We start from the raw sequence: 26563 nt of genomic DNA on the forward strand, positions 1-26563 counted from the left end.
TAAAAATGTTTTCTTTCCTTTTCCTGGTACCTAAAAGGATTGATCTTTATAAATGCATATAGATACAGACACTATATTCATTTTCAGTGTTTTAGGTTTGATTTACTGTTCATTTGTTCATTTTATTTTCATTTGTTCATTTTATTTTAGTGTTTAGCATAGTCTAGTATCAGTGCTGTTAAAAGTGGCTATTAAGAAAATGGTATTAATTGAAAAGGCCCAGTCAGGAATTTAACTGGTTGATCTTCCTTTTCAATTCGTTAGTGTCAGTAGTACAGATTTGCATATTTTTATTCATAGTATGTTCACACATAGGCTAATTCTAAAATTATATGATTATAAGTGTTCAGATTTTTGGAAGCACATTAAAAGCATGATGTTAAGAGGGGTTATATTGGGATAGTGTTGTAGGCTCTTTGACTGTGTCTTGGATCCACCTGGATCTTGGCATGACCAGTATTTTTTTTCTTTCTTTTAATGACATTGGGTTGGTTTGAAATCTTTGTTAAATTTGGAGCACACTGGATGTAATTTATATCAGATGACAGAACTATGGGACTGTTTTTCAGTAGACAAGACCATGCCAAAAGCTGTTATGCGAGTACAAGGAAGAACAATTAAATCAGTTAAATATTATTTGAATGCCTTCCATGTGCTCAGTGCCAGAAACAAGAAGGAGCTAAAGGAGCTCCTTAGAGGAAGGAAGAAAAAGTCAGGGAAATAGGAATGGGCAGGCTGACATGGACCCCAGGAATGCAGCCTGGAATATTATAGAGACAGTGGAATGATTGATGTAGAATTCTTTGTTTTCCCTTGGACGGGGAAGGATGGTTAGTCCAAGGAAGATCACATGAGAAATTCAGAAATGGTATAAAAAGGAACAAGTCACCACCCGAGGATTCTAGCTCTGTACTGTGCTGTGTATGAATAATTGTCTCCATTTCACATTTGCTCAAAATCACATGGCAAACAAAGGAAAGGGGTCGGGGTGGCACTAACACCCACATAAACCAGCTTGTGTGCGTGTGCCATGGAATAGAGGGACAGGGAGGGGGCTGGGTCCTCCCAGCTAGTGTGTGATCTTGGAGAAGGTCACGTGTGAAGCAGGGAGCTGTGGGTCCTTTCACCTCCTAATCTGTCGTTCTTTCTCAGATCTGCCAAGGTGCACTGGTGATTAAAATGACTGAAATAAATCTTCGAGAATATCTCATAATATAACAGATATTCTGATGTCCATCAATGTGAGGTCTCATTTCACTCGCTGATTGACCCCCATAGATCCACAGTCCCTACCTATCATTCCAGAAGCAAAGATTATAAGTTTTAATACTCACTAGTCAATAAGACTGACTTGAGTGGGTGTTAGCAGTTTGTCATCTTTGTCTTGATTCGTGTATTTTTGTTTTGCAGATTGTTAAAAATGTATTTGCTTTTTGGGTGCTACCCAGTTTTGAAGGGATATTTTGTAATATAGGGTAGGTTCATCTGGATTATCTTTTTAAAATGGAAAAAAAACCCACAGTATTTCTGGTCGTGTCACATATTATACGTGAGACAGCATAGATCTATATACTGTTGTTTGTTAGGTAGAGTTTGAATTATTAGGAAATAGGGACTGAACCATCTATCCTTTTTGCCTTCAGTGAAGGGACTCAGGGATGATGTTCCATTTTTGTTCAGTGTTTCTTTCTTCTTTATTTTTTCACCAAATACTTTGCACTAGTTTTACCAGGCAAGTCCCTGGGTAAATGTAGTATTTTAAAGTGTTTACAATCATTCCTAATTTCTAAACATTCATTTAGGGAATGTAACTAACAAGAGACACATGTTTTCCAGTGAATTAAGAAGCACAAGCGTTTGATAAGCTCCGTAGTGGAATTTAATGTCATTTCCTTTTTTAGCCAGATTAAATCTCCTGCACACATCCCTGCTCTTGCTGCCTCTTGCATAAGTGACAACACATAAGTCACTTCTCTGGCTTTCATTCGTTACTTCTGTCTTGCAGATATGCTGATGTGGGCAGGTGACTACCCATAACCCTGTAGCTCTAGTTTATCTGCTGTCTTAAGATCTGCACGTGAGATTGAGAGGGGATTAGCCCTTTGTATATTTTAAACACATTTCTTACGCTCTTCAGTCATCCACTTCAGAATGTAGGTGGATTGCCTCATTCCATAGTTTTAAATCAATGTGCTGATTGTTTTCAAATTTGTGTCTCCAGTTCTTCTTACCTCTGGTGTCTTTTATTAACTGTTTAACATTTGGATGTGCCATAGGTATCTTAAAACTGGCTTAAAACCTTTTTTCTTTGATATTTTCCCCACAAGGTCTTCACATTCTTCTGCTTCTTCACAAGTAAATGACACCACTATCAACTCTGTTTCTTAAGTCCAAAACAAGTTAGTCTTTATTCCTCATATTTGTTTATTCTTCTCATCTAATGTGCCAGTGAGTTTTGTTAAATTTACCTTTTCTGTATTCCATATTTATCTATTTTCTCTTTATCTCCACTGCCACAATTCAAGTCTGAGCTACCATCATTTCTCTAGACTAGTGCATCTTGAAGTATTAGTCCCTGACCTGTTTATTTCTGGTCCTTAACAAGATACAGATAGGAGTTGAGAGTCCAATACTGTTAACAGCATCCAGGTGCATGGCCAGGGTTCTAGCTGTTCATTTTTATTGCATGTTATTCAGTCGACCTTGGAAAGTTTACGAGAACCCTTGCCTTAATTAACCACATTTAATTTGGGCGGCACCACTGTAGAATATTGGTGATCATCCTGAGCTTGCTGCTTACACAGTTGTCCCCCCGCCCCCCTTTTTTTTTGTTTTGGTTGTCTCCCTTTTACCTCTTAACTAAAATTACTATTTTTCCCTTATAGAAAGTGTAATATGAAAATCAAATTATGTCACTTTCTGGCTTAAAAGTTACAGGGTTTTCTAACAGAATTTAAATACAAGCTTAACATGACCTAGCAGGCCCTTCATGAATTGGCTCCTACATATATTTTTAACCTCCTGTCCTGCACCCTTCCTTTTGCCTGTCTACACATTTGCAGTTCCATAAGCACGACAGTTTCTTCCTGCCTTTGGCATTGGCCCACATTCCTACCTCTTATCTAGACTGTTCTTTCACTTGTTCTTTGCAAGTTTGCTCCTTTTTATCCTTCAAATCTCAGCTGAAATGCCATTTCCTTTGAGAGGCTTTTTCTAAGCATTCTGTCTAAAGGACACTTTAATATCAGTGTACATTCATTTTGTTCCTTAATATTGTGTATTCAAATTTGTTTTTATGTGTTTATTTGTCTGTTTTGTTATCGTCTGGTTCCCCTCCTTTACTTGAACGGTCTTTGAGGGCAGGGATTATTTTTGTTTTATTTATCATTATAAAAATAAAAACCTAGCAGAGTGCCCTGTACGTAGGCTCTGAATACTTAAGGAGAAAATATAATTCTATTTGGAAGCAAGTACAGCAACAGTAATTGCCTGTTCTCAGCTTGTCAGTGGTCAGTTATGGTGTTTGCTGAAGGCATTGGTTGTGGCGGTTCTGCTGCAGTACATTTAGCATCGGCCATGGCTGTGAGGTTCGGTAAATAGTAAATATGCCCAGGATCTGGAGAAGAACTTAACTTGCTTTGTTGTTCTTATGAGTCTTACAACAGAATCAAGATGTAGAAATTATTGTCTCTGTTTTATGACTGAGGACAGCTGATGCTGAGTGGCATTCATCTCAGTGTGCTGGGGGGTCATTGTCTAGAAAGTGGCAGAATGGAGACAGAATCAAGCTCCGACTCCAGGCTATTGCTTTTCCTTCATGCTCCTCATGGACTCAGCATTATTCCACTCTTTGCTCCTCCTGCCTTTAGATCAAGCTCATCCTTAGCATGTTCATCACTGTGTCCCTGCCTTGGTCCTTAATTGTAGTTATTTATTTATTTATTTTTTGCTAAACATCTAAAGTTTATTTTTAACATGTGAGCTTTTATATTTCATCTTTTTCTAACTCTGTCTTCTCAGCTTTGATTTTAATGAATCTTTCTTTATATTCCTGAGTCCATTATGGGCTTCCTTAGTATATCTGATATTTCAGTCAAAGATTGCTTTGTTCTCCTTACTCGTTCTCCTAGCTACTCCTGTCTCCAGTTTGTACATCTGTCTGTCCATCCCACCTTTCCTTTATCTCTCTGTCAAATTCCACGTGTTTATTGAGATTGTATTATATTGCAGATGATAATGTCTTGCTCTACATGTTGATGTATCCATGAGTCCTGTTTCTAAAAATAATTTAAGAAAGTTTTAGTATCTGTTTCTCAGCAAAAAGAAAGATGACAACACTTTGATAAATATACATGTGAACTTGTGTTTGTATTTTATCTTTCTTTGCTTTCTGTGGCTACAAGATCATACTTCTGGACTCCATAATGTTTTATCATAATCAAATAGCTATACAAAGGAGAACAAAGTACTAGTTAAAATGTAGCATTTTACTGCTTTTGAAATAGAACATATTCCAAAGATGTGTGTACTTTGCTCTAAAAGTGGTATGTCGAAGAACTGATGTTGAATTAGAATTTTAAACTGTTGACTTTTTATTTTTTGTGATTTAAAAAATTAATTCTAGCACAGCACATGGCACATAGAAGGCAGTCAGTAAAAATTTATTGTATGAATAAATACTGAAAATTGAACATGCAGCACTTTCTATCCTAAAATATGTTCATCTTGAACTAGACTGATGTTACCATTATTATGCCAACAAATGTTTTTATTTATTATAAAGTCCATTGTATATATAAATAATAAAGAGAAATGAATATGCATGTTTTTATAATATACAAAATTATTGATAATATGGGCAGTTCCAGAAAAAAGACCTTCACATGACTCATTGCTAATAAAATAAAAACAAAAAATTTTGAAAAGAGAGATAAAGATAAATATTTTAGGTCTTAGTTACTGGGGTAGCATCTTTGTTTTTCCTCCACAGAGGTTAATTACATTTCCCTTTCCCAGCCCTTCTCCCAGTCTTATATCCTCTTGTAGTACTCTGTGTTTTTATATTTATCACAGAGTAATCAGTTAATTCAGAAATTATTTATTTGCCTCCTTTTCTGGACCCTAACGTCTATGAATGTAGATTCTCAGTGCCTAGCAATGCTATATATCCACTTTGTTTATAACTACTGATTGTTGAACTGCTGAGGCACTATAGTGATTTTCTGAAGCAGAGAAATAGCTTCATATTATTTAAGAAACTTGCAGTACATTAAAAAAAATTTTAATGAGTCGTGTAAATACAAATATTTTTGGCCTTATTTGCTTTGTAAGTTTGAAAAGAAGAATGTGATTTTTATAACACTCAAATATTTGGATTTTTTTTTTTTTCTTACAGTTTCTCAAGCCAGACCTCCCCCAAATCAGAAGAAAGGTAAAGTTGTGCATGTGACTCTAAACTTGCTTTAAAAAGTAAGCTCTTGCTTACACAACCAGGGCTGATGGCCTTCTCATGCAGTTGTAGCGGATGTTTGTGTTTGGTGTCCATTCTGAGTGGTTAGTGCTCAAGCTGTCCTGATCATTAACTAGTCTGAATATCACTGCTGCTTAAAGTAGCTTTTAGCTCAAAAGAGTGAAAAATATAAATTTGCAGGCTTTTACTTTTTAATTATGAAAGTAACTATAATTCCTTTAAATAACCTATTTGGTACCTTGAAAATTCTGTCTTTATAGGATCTCGAACACCCATTATCATAATTCCTGCAGCTACCACCTCTTTAATAACCATGCTTAATGCAAAGGACCTTCTCCAGGACCTGAAGTAAGTAATTTGCTAAACTGTTCTTTTTGTAGGACATGGAGCTTTTGTTGAGAATTACTAGTTACTGATTCAGTATTTCTTATTTTGAGAAAACAAACATTCAATTTCAGTGCTATTGTCTTTGCAGATAGTCTAAAATATAATTTTCAAAAACAGAATATATTCTTTTATATCTGAATCCTTTAGGGAAAACTATAGAAACTCTGACTAAAGTCTTAATGAAAAGGTTATCATTTAATTTTTAACATGAATTGTTTTGCTTTGGCTAGAGAGCTTGAAGGGGTTGTAAAACAAATTCAGGTTGTCTTCTCCTCATTTCCAAGTTCCAGGAAAGAACCAGAAAAGTAAAACGTACTTTAGATTAATTGATGTATATACCCTAGAGGGAGGAGGGGGGACCATAGTTGGTGTTTGTTTTTTTTTTTTAAATTATATGACATTTTTATTTTAGGCTGCAAAAACAAAAATGAGCAAACAAACAAACAACCAAAAACTTGAAATAGGCTTGTCAGATGATGTAAATTCATCCTTTCCAGGGAAGCAGAAGGTCGATCAGTACAGGTTATCCTCAAGGCCACAGACATCCTGCTTCACTGTTGCTTGCACTCTGCTGGATTTTGATCCTTTTTGGGTTACAGTCTGGATCATTTTCCTCATCTCCTCCTTCTTCCCCTTCCTCATCCACTTCTTCACCTTCTTCATTGTAATCATCGTCATCATTTTCAATAGCTTCTCCAGTAAAGTATAACACTGGTTTTGGGATTATATGCTCACGTAAAAAGTGACCAATTTCAAAGTCTGCAGCGAGGATAGTTTCAGAATCATCATCCAGATCTCCACTCTCAGGAACTTCAGGAGGGGCTAAAGAAAGAGTCATTAGAAACTGTTTTGGTCACAGTATGAACTGTCCCACGTCCCTTGTGTTTCTGCTTCCTCTTAATCATTTTCAGAGTGACATTCTTCCCTTTTTTCCAATCTATCTGGGACCCTATACAACCCACAATTTCCGGTCCATCAAAAGAAAAGGGATCAGAATCATTTGGTTCTGACCTCATCCTATATGTCTTTGTCAACACTTCATTTGTGAAATATTCCTTGGGTTCAAAGTGAAATTCTAAGACAAAACTCATAGGTTGACCAGCATCTGAGAACTTCACTTTAATGTCTTTCAAGTGCTTCAGAATAGGTTCTTCATGTTCCTGAACCATATCACTGAGCAAGTCAACATTCTTAAAAATGGTCAACCAAAACAGGAATTCCCTTGGGATCTTCTTTTTCTTCATCCTTTTTCTCATCTTCAATCTTGGCCTTTTCTTTTAGCTCCTCTGAAATTTCATCTTCCTCATCTGGTTTCCATTCACATTCTTCTTATGTAGGTTCATAAATGGCATTAATGGTCTCAAATTGCTTATCAAACAGAGGCTGATAAAGAACAGCATACTTTCTTTCAAGATTATGAACTTCCTCATAGAATTTGGCTTCTATCTGTGCACATTTAACTTGAAGGTTTTTGAGAGCATTCACTCGTCTTTTAACTACCCTCGGCAAGCTTTCAATATATCCTGTTGGTGTTTCTACCAGACCATCAAGTCTTTCTTGAAGGGCTGCAAGAATCTGAGGATTTTGCATCATCTGAACAGTCAGCTCACACGCTTTGATTTTTCTTTCTTCACCAGTTTCTTCTTCTACTTCTTCAACATCATCCAAATCTTGATCAAGTTCAGACTGTTCTTTGTTGTTGATATCTGCCGTGTTGTACAAATGCCAAATATCGGTGGCTAGCACGGGGAGCCAGGCAGCCCGAGCTGTGCAGGCAGTGACTCAGGGTGGCGGGAGGAGCAAGAGGTGGTGCCGTGAGCAGATGGTGCTAGAAAGGGGACCATAGTTTGTTAACCTAGACGTTAATTAGTAAAAATTGGTTGAAGAAGCAAAGAGGAAACCTATATCCTGTATTAAAATTTCCAGATGCTTAACTTTCTCAGTAAAATAAAGATGACAGTTCTTAAAGAAACAAAAACAACCTTCAAAAAGAAAATCATGCTGCTTCTAGATAACTTACAACTTAAAAATGAGTAGCAAAATAAGTTGTAATACTTACTGACTCTAGGTTTTAATAGATGCACAATTGAATTTTAAGTGCCAATGACTTAAATAGCTGTATAAAATCCTATGTAACTGGCACATGCAAGTGTATCTTTGGTATTTTTTCTTTAATACTTACGAGTGAAATTTTCAATGACCTTTTTTCCAATAACAATATGGAAAGAAGGAATTTTTAGGTTTTATTTCCTCATATTTTGTTAGGCTTGTTTTTTGTGGAGTTTAATATTGAGACAGTGCTGTGGATTACTAAATAATCTACAGTTCCTCAAGTACTCTGCAGCTGGGCAAATATGAAACATAATTGTTTTTGCCCATCTCTTGAAATAGATTTGATAATAGTTAAAATATTATAATAAAAGTAGTAATTAGTACATAGAAGTCACAAAGTAAATTTTAGTATCTTTTTCCTTAGCCTTCCTACCAAGAAAGCAAAGAATTTTAACAGACTACCTTCTTTGGATAGATCATGCCTAATTTTTCTTCTGAGTTTAAAACACTCCCTTCATTGTTTAACACCTCATTGCAACTGACATCTCCCCTACAGCTTGAGTCAGCTTGAGGCTTTGCTATGTAATTAATGCATAATTGAAACCTCCTCCACACAATTATAGTACTGGCTGTATCCCATAGCTCATGTTGGCATAGATTCTGTTTGGTTTCATGTAAACTGAGGATTCTTCAGTTTTCTAGCCCTTCAGTAAGTAAATGAAATGAGGCAAAATAAATCCTGCCCTCACCTTTAACATTCTAAGTAACAAAATCAAGGTTCTATTATGGAAGTATTAAGTGCTTTGACATTTATAAACATGATCTTGAGAGAAGTTTCACTGGGCCCGTGAGCTTATTTAAAATAAACTGGTTGAATGGTGCTTGTGATTCTGGCTATGACGGTCCTCGCATAGGGTAGAGTTCCAGCGGGGAAAGATTACATAGAGGGCGTGCTCCAGAGATAGACCGAGAGTTCCCCTTGCATCAGTAGAACACTGTTCAGCACATGCATATGGGGGACTACTTAAGGCCTGGGAAAGAGCAGGCAGGAGAGCAGTCTGAAGCTCACACTGGACCATGAATGCTTCATGTACCCAGCTGCCACAGCAGTGCAGAATGCTTCAACCACTTTGGAAAACTGTATAGGAATTGATTTATTACATTGAAGATGTCATTGCACCATCTTTATAATAGCTTACTTTTTTTATGATCAGAGGTCAGCTGTGATAATCAGTACTTGGAAGGATATCTGCTTTATCTTGTTAAAGGTCATTGTAAATTTGTTTATCTGCTATACCTAGGTGTAGATTTCTTACATATCCCTCCTTGGGATTCATCAGAATTGAATCTGTGGATTTGTTTTTCATCCGTTCACAAAGTCTTGTTTCTTAGCACTTTGACATTATCTCTTTGCTTCCCCTTCTTCCCTTTTTGTTTCTCTCTTCTTTCTGGGACTTAAATGAGACGTACTATAGACTTTCTCATTTCATCATATATGTCTGTTATACAGCTCTGCTTTCCTTCTGTTTCTCTGTCACCTGCATTCTTGATCATTTCTGAAGATTTAACTTCTAGTTGTCTGTTCCTTTGGCTATCTCCTAGTGTGATGTTGTCTGTTCATTTCATTTTAAAATTCAGATGTCTTATTGTTTCTATTTTAGAGGTTCTGTTTAGTTCTTTTTCAAATCTTTGGTGCTCCTTCGCTCCCCATTGCCTTTTTTTCAATAATTTCTTTTTCCCTCTACATACTTGCAGGCTTGTTTCACAAGTTTGGTCTTTGATGGCTGCATCATTGGAAGTCCTTACTAATCGCTTTCTTTTATCTGTTGTTTCATTCATGATACCTTGTTTCCTTGTGATTTAGGGGTTTTTCTTTTGTCTTTTAACTGTTCATTTAGTGGTTTTCTTTGTTTTCATTTTGTGATTTCTGTTTGTTCTCCTTGGAATTTTTTCTTGTAGAAATTCTTTGAGTTCCAGAACGAAGATTTGCTTCCCCGCCTCGCCCCCAAAAGAGGTTTTATTTCCTTTGGTCCACAGTTGGTATTTCACATTATTTCTTGGTCCCAGGGCTCCTGGGAAGGGGCTGATCCCTGTGGGGGCCTCTGGGTGGGGGTCCCTGTGCAGTACTTGGTTGGGCAGTGAGGGGAGCGGGGGCCGGCTTTGTCTCAAGCACTCAGAACTCCACTGTCCTGCCTGGGCCTCAGTGTCCCCACTAGGCCCCTGGGAGGGGCCAGTATTGGTGGTCTGAGGGTCCTCGGGAAATTGATGAGACCTAAAATATTTTGGGACTATGGTCTGACCTTCTGTCAGCATCACTGCCACCCCTGCCGCCCTCCCCCCCAACCCCAACACACACACACACTCCCCTGAACAATGTATTTTCGTTTGACTAAAACTGCCTGAAACTTCTGTGGGTCCAGAAACCACAGATTGATTGGCAGGAAAAAGAGAAGTGGGGTAGGTATAACCGGAAGCTACTCAGGGCCAGTTCCCCTCCCTGCCTGGGTTTCTTTTTCTCCCTGACCTAACAGCTTGGCCCAAAGTCTGCTGGGAAACCTGATGCCTGGAGCTGCCCTGGTGGGAACCCCCACCCCACATGCATCTGGCTATGGCCTTTCTCCCTTTCCCCCAGACTCTTAACTGGTAGCACTCTGACATAAAATAAGACAAAAAACAGGAAAACCCAGATAGGGCAATGATGTGGGAAGACAACCCACACGGGTGTCTCAGGAGCCCTCCTCCTGCTGTAGTAGAGGGGGCACTCTGAGGGTGCCACTGGGCCCTGAGGGCAGTACTTGGGGTCGTATATCTGCCAGCCCAGGCCAAAGACCTAACCACTCTGGTTGGCACCCTGCGTGTAGCCCATCTGTAGGGACATGGAGGAATTGTCACATTTGTCTGTCCCCAGCCTTGTGTTGTAAATGTGCCACCGGGTCCCTGGAGCCGTCGTGCCCACCTGGCTGTCACACTTATTTGTGCCCAACTGGAGGCTGATGGTCAAGTGGTCCATGGGGGGCAGGATATGGTTTTCGGGGTCATACAGATGCCATCTGGTGCCAGAAGCGGTCATGTCCGACTGGCTGGCACATTTGTTAGTGCCCAACAGGAACCCAATGACGCACTGGCCCATCTTCACGGTGGCATCATCAGAGTCTCGCCCCTACTTCTCCAAGTATTTGATGCCAGTGTCCACGCCGCTCTGCATCCCCTTTGTCTTGGCCTTCCTGGCCAGGGCAAGAAAGAGACACCTGCACCTGCATCAAGTTCCCACTTTCAAACAAGTCGTTAGCCTCCAACAGGTCAGCGGGGTTCATGCTGTAGCTGACCATGGCCTTGATGAAGTTGGAGAGGTTTTCTAGCTGGTGCCACTTCTGCATGGAGCGGTTGGTCTCAGGGGTTGAGCCCAGCTGCAGTTTATTCATGCATGTGCACAGGATGGTCCCGTCCTTCAGACCCTTCTGGAAGTCCGGGTTGATGGAGAGGCTGGTCAGTCCTCAATCTGGCTTTAGAGCTCCACCTCCTCCAGGGTCGTTTTTGGACTGGAGCTGGTTCTTGACCTTGGCCGAGAGCCTGTGGGAGGGCCCCTTGTTGAAGTGCGTGGAGCTCATGGCTGGCGGGCGAAGATTTGCTTTTGCGTTTGATAAGCACCTGGTGGCATACGCAATCCAACATCGATAGCTTCACGTTAAATTCTCAGTTTGAGGTTTTTTTTAACACCAGATATTATTGCTTGTTTTTTTCCCACACAAATTTCAACTTCTTTTATTTAGAAGAAAGGAAAACTGTATTTTTAATCTGGGAAATACTGATAAAATTGTTCATTTTTCAAAATGATACATAGACTTAAAATCTGGAACTTGTCTAATGATATCTCATTTGCATTTTATATTATACTAAGGAAATTATTTTAGAGATTTGTTACTTGTTTAAACACTGGTGACTTTAATCATATTATCCATACTCCTTCATAGTCATAGAATGTTAAGTGGAATAAATAAATAATGGTAGAGTCGGTGGATGTCAGAATATTTCTCCAGATTGCAGATATCCATCCAGGCAATTGTGCAGTTCTGGTTGTTTTTGTTAGATAATTTTTTGTGTTAAGTATTAAAAATCAACTCAAAGTAGCTTTATTGTAAAAAATAATTGGCTCAACATAACTGAAAAGTCCTGGCTTCTGACACAGTTGAATTCAGTGCTAAATGAAATAAGCAGGAGTTGGTGCCTCTATCTCTTAGGCAGGTTCTCCTTCTTCAGGGGCAAAGATGACGTATCAGAAACTCCAAGTTACCAGTCACCACAAAGAGACAGTGCTCATTTCCCTGTAATTCCAGCAAAAATCCTGGGATTAAATCCTGTTTGCCTGGCTTGTACAGTGTAACAGGTGTATTTCTGAACCAACCACTGTGGTCAGGGTTGTTAATTTTTGCTTTAAATCCAAATGAGGTCCAGTTTACAATTCTGAGATTTGATTTTTCTTTCAGTTGTCAGGGTGTTGGTTAGGGCTGAGATGAGGTTAGGAAAACGGGTGGGCAGTAGGTTTATTTCTGGTTTACATTATACTGAACTCCCAGAGTCCTAACTTTATGAAGGAAGGAATTTCTGTTAGATTCTCTACCTTGAGCAGAATATGGGATTTGTTTCTTCTTCCAAGAGTCTAGTGAAATAAGAGACAAAACTTAAGTTTAATTAGTTTGCCACTGCCTTCCATGGGTTGAAGTCTGCAGTGTTATCCTGACCTTTTTGAGTTCCATTCTTTACTCAGTTCTCTGGCCCAAGGATTCTTTACTTCTTGCTAGCTAGCAAGAGAAGGAAATGGCAACCCACTCCAGTATTCTTGCCTGGAGAATCCCAGGGACGGGAGAACCTGGTGGGCTGCTGTCTGTGGGGTCCCACAGAGTCGGACACGACTGAAGCGACTTAGCAGCAGCAGCAGCGAGCTCAGAGATGCCTTTAGAATGTTCTTTATAATTTATTCCACATTGAAAAACTTTCTGACAGTTTCTTTTAAAGTTAAACATATCCTGCGATCCAACAGTTCCACTCATAGGTATTTATGTAAGAGAATGAAGTGAAAACATATGTCTGTAAAAAGGCTTATACCAGAGTGTTTATAGTAGCTTTATTTGTAATAACCCCAATTTTGGAACCACCCAAATATACCACAGGAGAATGTATAAACAGATTGTGTCAGAGTCATACAATAGAATTTTGCTCAACAGTAAAAAAGAATGAACTACCAGTCTGCCCCTCAGCATGGATGAATGTCAGAAATGTTAAATTGAATGAAAGAAGCCAGGCATGGAAGAGTACATTCTTGTGTGATTCCATATATAGAATTCCTAGAAGTCACCTGTGATGATGGAAAGCAGAGTTGTGTGGTTGCCTGTCAGGGAAGAAGTGTAGGGATTACTGAAGTGTGCAGGAGGAAATTTCTCTGGTCTGTTGCACATGTTCTGTATCTTGGTGGGCATGGTGGTTACCTTGTGGAAAGGGGTATTTGGTGACACTCCTTGATGGATTGAATCACCTATCTCTATCTAGCCACATCAGCTCCATTTCAAGTGATCTTTGATTTATAGTAAAATTTCCCTTTTATTAGCATTTGAGAAATCAAGGATTAGTGTGGTTGTGTATGGAACCATGGGGATGCTAAGTGTCACAGCAACACAAACAAATTGCGTCTGAATGTGAGATTCACACACACCGACCTCTCACGTAAGTGAGCTTGACTTCTGTTTGGCGAGCTTGACTTCTGTTTGGCGTGTAAAGGAAAGACCCATATTCTGTACATGCAGAGTGAGTTTATTTTTAAAATAATGTTTTTGGTTTAAAACTATCATTTTAAAAGTAATTTCACAGTACAGTTTCTTTCTCATTTAAGATTGTTGTAGAATCATTTTGTCTCCTATTTTTTAAAAGATTTGTTCCATCAGATGAAAAGAAGAAACAAGGCTGCCAACGAGAAAATGAAACTCTAATTCAGAGAAGAAAAGACCAGATGCAACCGGGGGGCACTGCCATTAGTGTCACAGTTCCTTACAGAGTAGTCGACCAGCCCCTTAAACTAATGCCTCAGGACTGGTAAGTTAATTGATGCTTTTATGTAGTCCTTCATTTTTTGTGTAATTAACAAATACCAAATTTTATCATGAATTCGAGATATTGAATTCTATCCTTGAAACCTGTGTTAGTATCTAATTTAGTCATCAATAATGTTAACATTCTGCTGCTGCTAAGTCGCTTCAGTCATGTCCGACTCCGTGTGACCCCATAGACGGCAGCCCACCAGGCTCCCCTGTCCCTGGGATTCTCCAGGCAAGAACACTGGAGTGGGTTGCCATTTCCTTCTCCAATGCATGAAAGTGAAAAGTGAAAGTGAAGTCTCTCAGTTGTGTCCAACTCTTTGCGACCCCATGGACTGCAGCCTACCAGGCTCCTCCATCCATGGGATTTTCCAGGCAAGAGTACTGGAATGGGGTGCCATCGCCTTCTCCGGTTAACATTCTAGTATTAAGTAAATATAATTTGGATGTCTATAAGAAGAAGCATTGATGCTTTTGAACTGTGGTGTTGGAGAAGACTCTTGAGAGTCCCTTGGACTGCAAGGAGATCCAACCACTCCATTCTAAAGGAGATTGGTCATGGGTGTTCTTTGGAAGGAATGTGCTAAAGCTGAAACTCCAGTACTTTGGCCACCTCATGCGAAGAGTTGACTCATTGGAAAAGACTCTGATGCTGAGAGGGATTGGGGGCAGGAGGAGAAGGGACAACAGAGGGTGAGATGGCTGGATGGCATCACTGACAAAGGATGAGATGGCTGGATGGCATCACTGACTCAATGGACGTGACTCTGAGTGAACTCCGGGAGTTGGTGATGGACAGGGAGGCCTGGCGTGCTGCGATTCATGGGGTCGCAAAGAGTCAAACACGACTGAGTGACTGAACTGAAGAAGAAGCATAAACTTGTGGAAAACAGTAAAAAGTCTTTCCACTTGTCCACTTATTCTGGATCAGCTTTTGGAACAAAACAAGTAGACTGATGTTTTAGAGGGCCTATATTTTAGATTTTTGATTTGGAGAATTCAAATTTTCCTTGGTAAAGAAATGGTAAGTGAAAGCATTGTTACTTTTATAGTGAGGGGATAATTTAATGAAAATAATAGCATCATCATCCCAGTTCAGCTCTTTTATTGAATTAAAATATCCTTTAATAAAATATTGAGCTATTTATAATATAAAGTGCCTATATATTCAGATACATGAATTACCTTAAATTATTTCATTAATCTAAGCCAGAATAAAAATACACAGTCTGAGTGTGCATTTCTCTGATACTAAGAGTGTAACACATTGACTCATTAGCTGAAATTTACCTTTGACATACTCATTAGTCTTCAGATATTAGAAAATCAAGCCAGTGAGAATACTAGTATGTTAAAGATTTTAGTGAAGAATTAAGGGCTCTCATATTAGAATTCTGTCCTAGTACCTAACAGAGATACTTTGAGTTACAAATGAAGTGTAAGATGAGAATTTCAGGTGTGTTTAAAACTTGTAATAAGTAGAAAGTTATGTCATTTGTATGTTTGCACATATTTGCAGGAAACGGTCATGCAGTGTGTGCAAGTGCCGTCATTGTGCATTGTACTGCTATTGTATATTAGCTTGGGCCCTGGCCATCAGTGTCATAACCTAGGGAAAGTATTTTCCTTACCTTTCTTCTTCTCTTTTCTGTTAATTGTCCTTTTGGGAATTCACTGGGAGTAGTATTTTTATTATCCTGCTTCCCTGCTGACCCTGTGAGACACAGAAGGATCTGGGTGACCTCTGTCTGACAAATTCCCTTTTGTTTAGCAGGCACCTTTGTCCTTCAACTAGTGTGTGCTGCAAGTTACGTCATAAAATTGAGAGGCCATTTAATAGTGTGCTCCATTCCCAAAGATGGTTTAGGCAGTGTGGAGCATACATCCTATGAAATTTTTAATTTAAGATTTAATTTTAACCGTAAGAAATTTTGAGCTGTTAAGAATTTTAAGCTGTGGTTTTTCACAGTAACTATGTTGTTGTAGGTCTTTAACTTGAAGGTAACCTTGGCTTAATATTCCCTTGGATGCGTAAAGTCTCCATCTAACGCAGTGATTATCACAGTATGGTCTGTGGTCCTCTGGGCATTCCCAGGGCCCTTTAAGGGAGTCATGAGGTCAAAACTGTTTTCCAGTATAACAGTGAGTTGGCTGTTGTCATGATTTATCAGTCCCCGTATAGGACGGTAGCATGACTGGTGCACAAGGTCAGTCATTGGTTCCTCCCTCTCTCTCCACACCCTCCTCTTCTCCACGCTCTTCCTCCCACCCCACGTCCTGCCTCCTGCTCTCCAGCATACTCTGCTGTTCTGTAAAATAGGGGTAATAGATTACCTCACAGGATTATTTTGAAGTTTAAATGTATAGACATGAATAGGTTGTGTAGACCAGCACTGGAACATTGTGAATGCTTGTAGTAAATCTTACAATGTTGGTTATTACTGTTAATGTTATGATTTTGCTTCCACTTCTTTAGTTGTAGGCTTAAACTGTTCATGGTAGTTGTTTTTATTGTAATTTCTCAAGTTAATTAATACTTTGTAAACTAATGAAATGTAGGGCCCAGAAAGAGATTTGTGCTTTTTTAGGAACAGGAAGTTAAATGTCTGGGAAAAACAAGTTGCTTTAGCACGCACGTGTCACACACACACACACACACACACACAAAGTAGAGAATTCAGAGTGAGTGAAATAGTTGTAAAACAATCGAAAAAGTTTAAAAGTTTAGGTGATTTCTGTACTCAGATTATTTTCCAGATAATCAGAAGAACTCAAAATAAGGTGTTGGAGCTTTAGTGAATAGTGAATTCAAAATACTGAACTATTGTAATTTATGCTATTTTTAATTAAAGTGAAACATTTAAGATGTGTTTGAATTTTAAATGATTTTATTTTAAAACCAACTTTTTCAATTAACAGATACACTATTGTTCCCTATTACATTTAGAAAAATAGGCCCACTAATATAGATCAGGCAGAGATAAAATTCTGAAAGGATCTCATGTAAGGACTGTGCACGTAATTATGTTTAAATGACTTAGGTGTTAAAAACAACGCATGGGGAGTATAGCAGTCGTTAACGTTCTCTACTGCTGTAACATAAAGAGAATGGTGGACATGCAGCACTGTGGTTTCCCTCACAGACATGTGGACAGGAGACTCCACTGCAGGAGTGATGGTGAGACTCTTTCCCTAAGGGTTGTAGTAACTGAGAATGCCTGAGCTACTCAGTTTCCACTCTTCCCTTTCCTCTTCTCTGCTAACAGGGACCGGGTCGTAGCAGTTTTTGTGCAGGGTCCTGCTTGGCAGTTCAAAGGTTGGCCGTGGCTTTTGCCTGATGGATCACCAGTTGACATATTTGCTAAAAGTAAGATTCTCTTTGTTTTTACTGCCTATCTAATGTAGAAATGTTTTATTATTTAAAAATAAATTTAACAAATGCTTTATTATTTAAGAGAAAGAGCCATCTATGGCTCTGTACATGTGGTGTGTATATCAAAGGATTCTTATTAAGTACCATATATTTTTACTTTTAAACACCTGTGAAATATTTTAAAAGTCTTCTTTGGAATATTAATATTTTCTGTGTATTTATATCTAAAAGTGAATTATTGCCTATGTTTCAACATCAATAATTACTTCGTAGGTTGCTTAGAAATCATTAATCTTGTTGCATGTACATACAGCCAGTCTTTAAATAGGCTGACTTTTGCTGAACTAACAATGCCACTTGACTGTTGGCTGCTGTTCCCGCTGTCTGAAATGGTTGCAGCAGAAGTGGCCCTTTTCTGTTTGTTCAGATCTCAGCCAATTACTCTCTCCTTTAGGGAACCCCCTCCTCTGACCGTCCTGGAAGTAGCCTTTACTTTCTACTGGTGATCTCATGGTAACATTCGTTGCTTGACTTGACCTCATGTTTATATCTGTATTGTAAGTCCTCCGTGGCTGTAATGCTAGTTCCAGGATGTGAGCAGCGTGGTCTGACTCATTGAGTCTCGTGTCATCAGCACAGAAAAGAGCATGGCACTGGGAAGCATTTTGTAGACACCTATTATTAAATATGTAAATTTCATGTATCATATCTTTTGTGGGTCATATTTTGGCATTATTAATACACCAAAAGTAGAAGAATTAAAGTCTGACTGCATAGCAATTCCATGAACTGTAGCCTGTCAGGCTGCTCTGTCTGTCTGTGGAATTCTTCAGGCAAGAGTACTGGAGTAGGTTGCCAATTTCTTCTCCAGGGGGTCTTCCTGACACAGGGATTGAACCTGAGTCTCCTGCGTTGTAGGCAGATTCTTTACCATTTGAGCCACCAGGGAAGCCCTTTTATTCGTAGGGATATTCAAATTATTATTTAATTTGAGTACCCAGTGAAGTTAGTATCAGTAATAAAATCATGTTTTAAAAAGTGTCCTCATGAAACAAGTTTGTTTGTTAGAAATAACATCTTTAGTTATTTTGAATGTAGATTGTGCTACTGTGAAATCCAGCTGTTTGTTGTTTTAAATAAAGCAGTTTAGTTTTTGTCAGTGGTGCCACCATTCTTTGAGGCCGAAAACTGCCCAAGCTTGAAAGCTTTTAATCATCATTCTCCTACCTTCATTCAGTTTTTAAAATGAATGCTAATATGACGATAGTTTTTTTTTGTTATTTCCAAAACCTGAGTAATGCACAGATTTGATAAATAGAAGTCAAAGATACAGAGAGAGTGGGAATTTTAATGAAAGCAAAATGTCACTGAACACTAATTTTGTTGTGTTTTACCTACTTGCTTGCCTTGTTGACTGGTACTGTAATAAACAGTGATTAGAATGTCTTGAAGATAAAAATACTCTCCAAATTTCATTAAGAACATAACTTTTAATTGTGGTTTTGTTCAGATCATTAGTCTTCAAAAACTTAGATAAGGACTTAGAGAATTTTTTTTTAAGTTAACAATTATGATTTTCTTCCATGAATTACTCTTTCTCTTAAACCTTCCTTCTTTACTTAACCAGCATTTAAAATGAAAGTACTCTTGCCCTTCCATCTAAACACATGGGAAAAAACCCTTTCCTCTTCCCTCACCTTTTCTTCTGGCTTCCTCTTTCCCTCCACAGCCAAGCCTTTGAAACAGTTGTCTCGCTTTCTGTTTGATCACAAGCAGCTGTGGTGGTACTCTCCTGCTCACCTGCTGAACCGCTCCCACAGGGATCCAGATAGTGGCTACTTTTGGTCTCCTTATAATATTACTCTTGATCCATTTCCTCTTCTTAAAATGTTCTTTTCTGAGGGCTTGTTAAATTTATTCAGACTCTAGCTATTTTTCCTCTGGCTTTCAGTGACATCAGTGACATTTTTGTGTTCCTGCTTCTCTCCTGCTTTAATTATAGACACTCGAGGAGATCTGGTGGCTTCCCGTCACCATCTCTGTCCTTAGTTTTAAGTTATGTCTCTGGCTGATGTATGGGCCTCTCTGTCTCACCGATGACCAGGTGGCTCCCTGTGAAGTCCCATTGGTGCATTGGACTCTGCCTCTTCCGAGAGGAATCTGTTGTCTTACGTTCTCCATCCTCCCCAGACTGTTCTTTTCCTCAGTTTTTTTAATAATTTGCATAAGCCAGAAATTTAGAAATATGTCATCTCCAGCTTTTAGCTGGTCTGCTTGCTGTAAATTAACTCTTGACTGTTCTAGCTTCTCACCTTTCCCCCAATCTACATGGAAAATGATAATATCTGTATAGCATAGGGATAAACTGAGGGTACTTGGTGAAAAAATGTATTTTCTTTGTGCTGCATAATAAAATACAGAGGTTTAGAGAAGATCTTAAATATTAAACTCTATAAAATTGCCAAATAAAATCTTTTCAAAATTATGAGAAATTTGAGCTTGATACTGATTTTTAAAAATACTGTTTTTTAGGCTTCAAGTCCAAGATTTTTAAGTGACAATTTCTTCAAATTTTTTGGTTATCATTGAGAAAATTTTCTGATTTAATAATCTTCTCTATTCTGTCCCTTTGTCATTTTCCGTGCCATCATCTACCAAAATGCTATATGAGAGCACCTTTTCTGTTTTTTTGTTTCTGCAAAAAATGTATTGACAACAGTCATGCAGTTTGCAGAAAATGAACAACAACAAATTTTGTAAAGTTTTGCTTTAGTACTCCCAGATAACTGTCTATATATAAAAGAATCTTATTTCTTCTATTTTGGGTGAGGCTTAAAAACTATGTCTTTTTCTGAATAAGAAAGATAAGTTTGCTTGCCACCATTGCTTCATGCTAATAAGATACTTTGTGTGATGAAAGAAACTGTTTCCTCATTTTGTGACATAAACTTTTTGAACTCTGATATTCAGTTTTAATTTAAAAATTGTGTATTCTGTAAATAATACACAAAATGTAAAAAATAAATGCTATGTAAACTAAATCTACTGAAATTAGTAAAGGGGATTATTGGCCCTTGTGACTTTAAATAAGTCATTTAAAAAATTATAACTCATGTATTTTTAAGAATGATTTGAAACAAATAATGAGAAGATCAGAAAAGAGAAACGTGTAATAAGCAGAGAATACTGAATAGTGACTTCATTTGATTTAAAAATTTAAAGAAACAAATATTTTTTCCATATATAATAAGTATTTTGAAAATGGCTTTTCTGAATCCATAACATACAGTCCCTTTAATGAATTGGTTTAAATTGATTAATTTGAATTAAATTCAAAATAAATAATATACTCAGTGAGGAGACCTTTATGTATAAAAGCAAATACTTTAGCAATAATGTTTATGTGTTTTTTGGGCCATTGGAGGGTCACAAATGGTTTATTTTGTATTTTAATCAAGAATTAGACCTTGATTACTTGTTAACATCAAAAGCCAGTAAGCCTGCAAATGATATGGAACAAGCAGTCTATAAAGAGCTATTAAAAACAATTAACAGTCAATCATTTTTCTCTTTAGAAACTCCTAATACTAGAGATCATAATGGTGATAGTAATGTTTATATCTTGAATGTTGGAAGAGAAAGCAAAAAACGGAAAGAAAAGCAAAACGTCCTCCATGTGCACAAGTAAAACTAACACTCCACTGATGATAAACTGATTGCAGATACAGTGATAAACTGCCGAGGATGGTCCAGCCAGATAGATGATCAAAGAGGAAGATTCAGAGTCAGTGTTTTGTGGTCACCTGTCAACCTTGGCAGCATACATTTGTTGGGAAGTTTTGTCCTGGAGTCTCTTATCTCCCTAGAGATAGCTTTTGAAAGTGAAAATAATTTCACCTTTTTGGTTCAAACTACCCAGTGGTTTATTATCACATTTGAAATAAATTTCAGAATTTTTTTTTTTTTTTTTTTACCATGGCTGAGTAGGATCTACACGTAGGACATTGCCTACAGAGAGTTGTTCTTGGGTAGGGCATTCTGAGCTTGCTTCTGCCCGAAATCCTGTTTTTCAGGATCTTTGCTAGACTCTTTTTATATCAAGTAAATATCTATTTCTAGGTCACCTTCTCTAGAGAGCTTCCAGTTCTTCTTCTTTTTCATCATTTCTTACCATGTCCCATCATTTCTTACCGTGTCCCACTTGCTAATTACCTCTTGAATCTTTCCTGTCATATGTGTATCTTCTCCCCAGTAGAGCAGATCTGTCTCTCTCTCCTCTACGTTTTATACCGTATCATTCAGTTCAGTCGCTGAGTTGTGTCCGACTCTTTGCGACCCCATGAATCGCAGCACGCCAGGCCTCCCTGTCCATCACCAACTCCCGGAGTTCACCCAGACTCACGTTCATCAAGTCAGTGATGCCATCCAGCCATCTCATCCTCTGTCGTCCCCTTTTCCTCCTGCCCCCAATCCCTCCCAGCATTAGAGTCTTTTCCAATGAGTCAACTCTTCGCACGAGGTGGCCAAAGTACTGGAGTTTCAGCTTTAGCATCATTCCTTCCAAAGAAATCCCAGGGCTGATCTCCTTCAGAATGGACTGGTTGGATCTCCTTGCAGTCCAAGGGACTCTCAAGAGTCTTCTCCAACACCACAGTTCAAAAGCATCAATTCTTCGGCGCTGAGCCTTCTTCACAGTCCAACTCTCACATCCAACATGACCACAGGAAAAACCATAGCCTTGACTAGACGGACCTTTGTTGGCAGAGTAATGTCTGTGCTTCTCAATGTGCTATCTAGGTTGGTCATAACTTTCCTTCCAAGGAGTAAGTGTCTTTTAATCTCTTGGCTGCAGTCACCGTATCATTGGTCTCTGCTAAACACTTTGCAGAGTGGGTCGTCATGTCTTAGGCAACCATGCAAGCTCCTTAATGTGACTTTTAGGACCAACATTGCTCTGAACCTCTGTGGTCTTCATCCATTTCCTGTGTTACTTTGCATGATGCAACTTTGTTAAATTTCTTTAGTTTCTAAACTAAACCAGTTTCTCTTTGAACATGCTCTTGAATCTTTCCTGTCATATGTGTATCTTCTTCTCCCCAGTAGAGCAGAGCTCGCTCTCTCTCCTCTAGGTTTTATACTGTATCAGTGGTCTCTGCTGCGATTCATGGGGTCGCAAAGAGTAGGACATGACTGAGCGACTGAACTGAACTGAAACACTTTGCAGAGTGGGTCGTCATGCCTCTTAGGCAACCATGCAAGCTCCTTAATGTGACCTTTAGGACGAACATTGCTCTGAACCTCTGTGGTCTTCATCCATTTCCTGTGTTACTTTGCATGATACAACTTTGTTAAATTTCTTTAGTTTCTAAACTAAACCAGTTTCTGTTTGAACGTGCTCTTCTGTTAACTGGGTCACTTTTGTTCTGTGTTTGCCTAATTCTTATGCCACCCTACCTATCCAAGCCTTTTCTGAATCCCGTAATCTGGGTAAACTACTCTCTGGTGTTTCTGTGATATTCTACTACCTTTATCATGCTTTATGTGAGTAGGCATTTTCTTATTATCCTTCACTGGATCATACACATTTTATTTCATTCTTCATTGCAGTCCCCAGTGGCTGACGTGTATATGCCTCAGTAAATTTTTGTTGAATTAAATGTTTTGGGAGATACTATAGTGCTTAGCCTCTATTTTAGAGATCACTTAGGTTGTAATGAAGCTTTTTCAGTAGAAGAAAGGTTGAACTTTTTTTTTTTTTTCTAAGTTTTTTTGGTTACTGTCTGTGGTTGGTTTTTTATTCCTTTATAAAATATTTTTATAATGTTGATTACAGTTTGAATAAAGAACATTATTTCTCCTACTTCTAGTTAAAGCCTTCCATCTCAAATATGATGAAGTTCGTCTGGACCCAAATGTTCAAAAATGGGACGTAACAGTATTAGAACTCAGCTATCACAAACGTCATCTGGACAGACCAGTTTTCTTACGATTCTGGGAAACATTGGATAGGTAATCATGATCCTAAAATGCACTTACTTCTGCTTTACTGCAGTAGTTTTCCTGTCTCTCAGTTGTATTTTAGGTTCCTTAAAGTTGTGAACCATATCCCGCAGCTCCCCTTTCAAACATTGCTTAATTTGATGTTGATCTAAAATAGGTAATTAGCAAAGTATCTTTGTTGTATTGACTTTGGAAACAAAGGGAGAAAGGGCTTAAAGCTTAGTAGAGAGAATACTAAAGCTGAGTTCAAAGACTCAGATTTGGTCTTGTTTTTGTGATTTGGCTCTAATGAACCCTGTGACTTTTCTGAACCTTGTTTTCTGTCTATCCAAGGAACTGGCTTTAAGCAGTCCCTTCATTTTTTGACAGGACCTTTCGAAAGGTTTCTGACTCGAGGTATGGGTACCTGGTAGCTTGTGAAAGGAATTTGGTTTTTGAATTTATCCTGATTACTAGTATAAATTGGTTTTTTCTAAAGCCCTTTACAATAATATCAGTTTTATAATTGGAAAGTAAGGACAGCATATGATCACAGTACCACTGAACCTGTTCTCATTTGAGGTACTTTCTAAAGCCTGTAACTTTCTTGGTCTCTCTCCAAATATTATGTGTTTCCTCAGAGTCAGAGATGATTGAGATAACCCAGTGGTTGTAATTGATAATATATTAAAGAGAATCATTTATTATCCTAGCCAGAAGCCCTTACATTGTAGAAATTAATAAGATGAATGGTTTTTCTGGCTTACTTCAGGAATCTTCATATTCCCAAAGGTTACAGTATCTACTTTTTAGAAAGCAAAACATCCTGTTCCACTGTTGATTTTAAGCTTTAAAAATACCAATACTTATTTTTACATGTAGTATTCTAAAAATTCTAAAATTCCTATAATCATTATGACCTATTATAATATTTTTCAGGTACATGGTAAAGCACAAATCCCACTTGAGATTCTGAGTTACTTGTTTTCTTGCTTTTCTGGAAATCTGAATTAAGATGATAACACCGCGGATATACCATGATACACCATGCTCAAAAGACTGGGACTGAAGCTTTATGAATTTATCAAGAACTTAAAAATGAAGAAGGTCACGGATCGATCTTTTATAAAACCTTATTTGATGATTTATGCTTCAAAGGGATGATGCCTGTCATCCATATAAGCAAACTTTTTGGCTTACAACTATTTTTTTAATATTAGTCTTCTAGTCTGTAATGGAAATTGTATATTTTGATAGAAGTTTTTTCTCCATTGGTTACATTAGCATCACTTAAAATTTGTTTCTCTAGAAAATAAATACAGGTTACAAATGTGTGTATATGTAGAGGTTATAAGGCTCTCTAAGCCATCTTGCTTCTGATTTTTCATTGCTCTTTAATTCCTTTTATTGAAAATACTATGTTATGAATGGTATTAAATTTTAGTCTCTGAAACTTCAAAAACCAAGCAAAGGGATGTGACTTTTGAATGAATCAAAATGTCAGCCTGTATGTGTACTATACTTTCTCTTTATTTAAAAAGGAATAATGAAAAATCAAGAACAGTTCTTCAGCTTTGGTTGAACTGTTCAGTTTTTCAAGACTTCTTTACTTATAATGAATACATTTAATGAATGTACATTCTTCTCACTGACTTTGGTAATTTTAAAACTTAGAGTGATATATTTCTATCTGTGATATCTTTCCACTTGAAAAATCTCAAAACACAAGATTAAAAACCTAATAGGCTATAATACTTTTTATTTTGGGAGCCAGAATATGATTCGGGGGAAAGAAATGTGTAAGTCCTTCTGCAGTGTAACTTTATCTTTTCTCTTAAGTCCACCTTCAGTTCTTCCTTTATATGGTGTAGGATTTTGCGTCTTCTGTTTCTAGGCATGTTCTTATCTTCCATTATCTTTAATATTGATAACTCTCCCAGACACCAAAGAACATATTTGCTTAATTAAGTGTCTGAACAGAAACAAGATGAAAACACTGGTATTTTTATGTGTGTATTCAATATCGTATAAAATATAAAACCTATATTTTAACTTAGTAAAATATTTTACTACTTCTGTACTTTAGACAGAGTGTTGCCTCCAAGGTACAATGAATGAGCATTTTTCTTGAGTCTTGATCCATCTTTTATTCCTTAAAAAGCAACTTGGACCCTTTACTCCCCTAAAGAGTTTTTACCACTAGAATTGTTGCTGATCATTCATCTTATGCCATTCCCGTCCTCCCCCTCCCCCGACATTTAGCTCCTTTCTGGGTTAAGCTGACATTACCTAGCCTCATTTTGAAACTTAATGCTGTCATAAAAATGAGAAGCACTTATTATTTATTTTTTAAGTAACCACAAAAGTCCATGTCAGTAATGAATAGGAAAAGTATTTATTCATATGAAATTTACTAGGTTCTTCAGGAAAAAAGCGGTCAGCATTTTAAATTATTAGGATTTAGGATATGTATAAGATTTGAACAGATTGTGCCCCGCCCCCCACTTCTTACCTTCTCTGCATCCTTTCTTCTTGAAAATTCAAATTTGTTCACATTAGAATTTCTCAGTATATAAATTGTTTTCAAAATAAATTATGTATTGTATGAACTTTCTCCATGATGAAATAGTCAAGGACTAGAATCTGTAATATTTTAATGTAAGATTACTTGTTAAGACTACTACAAGTGGACATGAACTACCTTTCTATAAAGATTTTTAGTATTTATACTTATGTATGAAATTTACTTTTACAGAGTGTGGTTATAACTCAGAACATCTACTTTCAATAGGGTTTATTTTTCTATCTTGAATTGCCTTACTTGTATTCAAAGGCTCTGGAAATCATTAGGAAAAGTACAAATATGCTATTTCATGTATCTTAAACTCAGACCCTTAATACATACTTAATTTCTTTTCCTTTTTTAAAAATTCATTCCTTTGTCTAGGTCCATGGAATTCATTTTATAGCCATTAGTTCTAAGGAAAAAAAAAAAAACCAAGCTTCTGGCCAATCACTCTTCCTCTGTCATGACTCCAGGTCCTGTAGCAGTGCCTGTCACAGTGCCTTGCGCATAGTAGGCATTCAGGAAACGTTCTGTGCATGAATGAGTGATGGAGTTTCAGTATAACTGGTTTATTACAAAGCATTGACTTTACTTGATCTTGGAGCTTAAAAATATAGAATTACAGTGAATGAAGACTCCTATGCACATAT

General features: G+C 37.7%; 1 protein-coding gene and 2 pseudogenes across 1 annotated transcript in view; 1 reads left to right on the forward strand and 2 right to left on the reverse strand.

Annotated features, from left to right (window-relative positions):
• CDC73 (cell division cycle 73) overlaps positions 1 to 26074 on the forward strand; it is a 91590-nt gene extending 65516 nt beyond the window's left edge. The window contains exons 12-17 of the mRNA XM_005897399.3: positions 5396 to 5431; positions 5731 to 5818; positions 13832 to 13993; positions 17262 to 17362; positions 23236 to 23377; positions 24287 to 26074. Of these exons, the coding sequence (XP_005897461.3) occupies positions 5396 to 5431; positions 5731 to 5818; positions 13832 to 13993; positions 17262 to 17362; positions 23236 to 23377; positions 24287 to 24323 (566 nt within the window). The 3' untranslated portion in view covers positions 24324 to 26074. The remainder of the gene's footprint in view (positions 1 to 5395; positions 5432 to 5730; positions 5819 to 13831; positions 13994 to 17261; positions 17363 to 23235; positions 23378 to 24286) is intronic.
• On the reverse strand, positions 6409 to 8360 carry LOC102274297 (nucleosome assembly protein 1-like 1; annotated as a pseudogene).
• Positions 10434 to 11993, reverse strand: LOC102274579 (calponin-2 pseudogene; annotated as a pseudogene).
• Positions 26075 to 26563: the final 489 nt, after the last annotated feature.

This window comes from Bos mutus, chromosome 16, assembly GCF_027580195.1.
Source record: "Bos mutus isolate GX-2022 chromosome 16, NWIPB_WYAK_1.1, whole genome shotgun sequence".
Taxonomy (NCBI): Eukaryota; Metazoa; Chordata; class Mammalia; order Artiodactyla; family Bovidae; genus Bos; species Bos mutus.